Genomic DNA, 3,572 nt, shown 5'->3' on the forward strand with positions numbered 1-3,572 from the left:
CTCGTGTTGACGATCGATGGAGGAGTCGCATATAAGATTACCATATAGAGAAGGTTGATCCCTTAATTCATTGGTTTCTTGTTCTTCACAAGGTGGGTATTACGTATTTTCTACGTAATTTCTATCAAACGATATGATAATGTCGAAACCTACAGTACTACTGACACTCTGGTGACCATGCATATATAAGCTGATCTTGAAATGGGTAATTGCTTATTTATTTAAAAATATCTGCCTTCTTTTTTCAACTTTTTTAATTGCCATACAACTTCGAATACATTTCAGGTACGCCCTTGGCTCTTCATTATTTGAAAGAACACTTGCCAGCAATGAAGGCACAGGCAGCCCGCCCCCAATAACTTTATTGATTGATGCCTATCTCAGATCAAATCTTACTTCACCAACTCGACCTTTTCTTTTTTTTTTTTTTCTTTTTTTTTCTGTTGAAAAGAACAGGAAAAAGCACCACCTTTCAAAATAATCTCCCACGTCCGATATGCCTTGTTGTCGGAAAATGGTTCCCTCTCAGATTATATTGTCAAGACTACCTCAACCGACAGTAACCACGAGCCCAAAAAAAAAAATTGTACAAACATAAATAGTGTAATCGTAATTAATTTAAAAAAAAATAATAAAATATAAAATTCATATAAAAAATTATAATTTTTTTAATAATAAATTTTACTTTTTTTTTTTTCAGAACGGTTAATATTACGCACTTTCTAATTATATGTAAAATTAATTAAAAAGAAAAACGACAAAATACTGAAAGCAAGTTGCAACCAAGGTTCCTGAAAATGATGTCTAAACTAAAATTTCCATGTTGGCTCAGGTACAAGAGAAGCCACGAGGAAATGCCCAATGGGGGGAGTCGATACTATACCTTGACAAATATGGAAGCAATATATGAAAGAGACATTCATTCTACTTGAAATGCAGAAGAAAGAATAGTAGACCCTCTTAACATTCGGCACAATCATGTGAAGACAAATACAAGGCTTCAAATGTTGACAACAGAAGGCAAAAACGATTTCTTTCACATCTGAACCAAACAAATGGAGAAATTAATGTACAATAAATGCCGTTACAAAATGAACACGTCGAAGCAAAGATAATAGATAGATATCATAGATTTTTTAAGGCAAAAACAAAATAAGAACTAGACAATATCATTAGGAATTACCAAAGAAATTTACAGGGTAAAAGACCAAAAATAAATCACCATCCGCCTCTATACAGAACTTTTTCGTGGCGATCACCTAAAAAATTAGGACACTAAACCACCCCCAAAACTAGCCCATCTTCTACTATTACAGAAAACAACCGTGCACTACAACATAATTCAAACCCTTGCTTGACAACACAAGGTTTGCTGTCTCCTTCGTGTTCAACCAAGCTAATTACAGAGATATTCGCAATGAGATGATCACCAACAAAAACATATGGTATATATACATGACCTACTAACAGAAGATCTTTAATGCTCTCCAAAAATATGCAAAATTCCCTTCTCTTGTTACATCGACTGTGTTTATGAATTCTGGTGGCATTTAGCTTCTTCTATGTACACTTCCTGTGATGGGGTTCTATGCGACAGCAGGGATGCTGGAATTTTGGCGATCCCTGTTAAGGCAATCAAAACCTTCTACTCTAACTGTGGCTGGTTTCAGTCCAAACTTCATTCTAGCACACCCTCCTTTGCGCGAAGATGATGATGGAGATGAAACCCCGGAAGGAGATGTTATTGACAATGGTGAAATAGGAGTTATCTTTTCATCTCCAAATCGAGCATCTTGGATTAATGGGTTGGCGGATCTGCTTGGAGGAGACCCAACAAAATATGGCGGTGACGAGGCAAAATGGGTTGGAGATTGCTCTGGCCCACGACCCTCCTGCAGAAACCAAGATATCAGCCACAATCCAGAGAGCAGTTAAGAGCAAATCCCTGGCATGACAAAATTAACCTACACAGGTGACCTAGAAGAAGACTATAATATGTGAATGGCAACTGAACAAGAAAGTAAACGAACATTTGAGAGTGCTTGATATCAGCATTTACAAGACGAATAATATTTTTAAGACATCTCAGAAGAAAAAGAATTGCAGGCACATAAAACTTACTGTATATTTTGGAAAGTAGACACCTTAAACATAAGTTTCAGGCCATCAATCAAGCATCGATTGGCTTAGATCTAGATCAATGTTTATTGAGGAAAAAAACAAAAAAAAAAAAACCCATCCTACTTTATTTGGTTTTCCATGCACAGAAATAAATCGCCTCTTCATGTATTTCATTCTTATGCAGGTCAACTAAAACAAAACACATAAATGAAGCAATTAAAGAAAATCACAAATTAACCTTCATGAGAATGATATCAAGAAGCTCTGCTCCGGCCTTCGAATCACAAACTTCTGCTTGATGACTGTTACCCAGAAACAAAACCGCAAAGTTACAATCGTCAAACACTTAATACACGCACAACACCCTCAAACCTCGAAGAAATGATAAAAAAAAAATACCTCATGTGCCATCTCAAGGGCCTCACAGGATTATTAGCCAAAACCCCAACACGCCTAGGCTTTGGGCAGACAAGATCAGAGATCGAAACAGAGCCCCTCATCTCTTCACTGCCAACTGCAAAGGCGTTCTGCTGAAGGTTAAAGTGATTCATCTTTGAAACGGATCCAAGGATCACAGATAAATGCCTATTTAACAAATATCACAAATAAAATAAGACAATTATTTACAAAAAGTCTTGAATCTCGATAAAAGTACAAACTTTGATTAATTTCCATCTAAAGCCATATAGTTACCGAGAAAACGTGAAATATATATTATACAGAACAACAACATCAATATTTGGGGATAGCTGAGCTCCAAATCTAAAATTGTTGATAACCAAAACAAACTAACAGTTCAAAACAAAAAAGTTAGCCCCGTTTTCTCAGCAAAGAAACAGAGAGCTACAAGATTTGCGCACTCTACGAGTCTAATAGCAGATCTGAGATTCAGACCTCGAAAAGGACCGAGATTTCCTCCGATTCATGGGGAGAAAAGAGACAAAACTCCTCAAAATTTAAAACTTTTTGCTACGTACTTGAGTAGAATAAATTGCTCAAATATTGGTTTTGAACGGAAAACCTCGCCAAGAAGAACAGCTCACATGAATTAACCAAATTTGATCAAAGGTTAAAAGAAAATAAAAAAGGAAAAGAAAACAAACCCAATATGAGAATTCAAAAACAAAACGAAAGACGGTTTATATTCCACCAGATCCGTTGCGAAAACAGAGGCTAAGGTTTATGTATAATTGTCTAAAATGGTACAGAAAATAAAACGCTCCAGATCTGCTAAGACGACCCGTCGAGAAGACTAACTACATATATACCTCTATATCGATCGAGAGAGAGAGAGAGAGAGAGAGGGTACCCTAGGGGAAATCCCTCGGAGAGAAGAAAGAAGTGAAGGTCGGCGCCACGAGGGAGACGAGGGGCGGATTGGATCTAAGATAATTTATAGAGGTTGAGAAATGACGGTAGGGAGAACAGAAGTTTACCATATGCCAAAAAAC

The 3,572-nt window shown here is 36.7% G+C and overlaps 1 protein-coding gene across 3 annotated transcripts; it reads right to left on the bottom strand.

The window, feature by feature from the left end:
* Nucleotides 1-1,132: 1,132 nt before the first annotated feature.
* LOC108988202 lies at nucleotides 1,133-3,572 on the bottom strand. 3 transcript variants are annotated; one of them, XM_018961369.2, is made up of 4 exons: nucleotides 3,431-3,559; nucleotides 2,521-2,706; nucleotides 2,360-2,423; nucleotides 1,133-1,892 (listed from the first exon to the last, which is right to left on the bottom strand). In XM_018961369.2, exons 2-4 carry the CDS (start codon nucleotides 2,670-2,672, stop codon nucleotides 1,587-1,589), a joined length of 522 nt encoding a protein of 173 aa, XP_018816914.1. In that variant the 5' UTR covers nucleotides 2,673-2,706; nucleotides 3,431-3,559; the 3' UTR covers nucleotides 1,133-1,586. The 3 variants fall into 3 exon arrangements, with proteins under 3 accessions (XP_018816914.1, XP_018816917.1, XP_018816916.1); XM_018961372.2 differs by having other exon boundaries at nucleotides 1,151-1,892; nucleotides 2,521-2,635; nucleotides 3,431-3,572; XM_018961371.2 differs by having other exon boundaries at nucleotides 1,151-1,892; nucleotides 3,390-3,504.

The sequence above is a fragment of the Juglans regia genome, chromosome 1 (assembly GCF_001411555.2).
Source record: "Juglans regia cultivar Chandler chromosome 1, Walnut 2.0, whole genome shotgun sequence".
Classification (NCBI taxonomy): Eukaryota; Viridiplantae; Streptophyta; class Magnoliopsida; order Fagales; family Juglandaceae; genus Juglans; species Juglans regia.

Coding starts and splice junctions, on each gene's coding strand:
- LOC108988202 (XM_018961369.2), bottom strand. CDS start 2,672: ATGAATCACTTTAACCTTCAGCAGAACGCCTTTGCAGTTGGCAGTGAA. Junction 2,424..2,520: donor CCCTTGAGATGGCACATGAG/GTATTTTTTTTT, acceptor TCTGGGTAACAG/TCATCAAGCAGAAGTTTGTG. Junction 1,893..2,359: donor TTGATATCATTCTCATGAAG/GTTAATTTGTGA, acceptor TGGTTTCTGCAG/GAGGGTCGTGGGCCAGAGCA.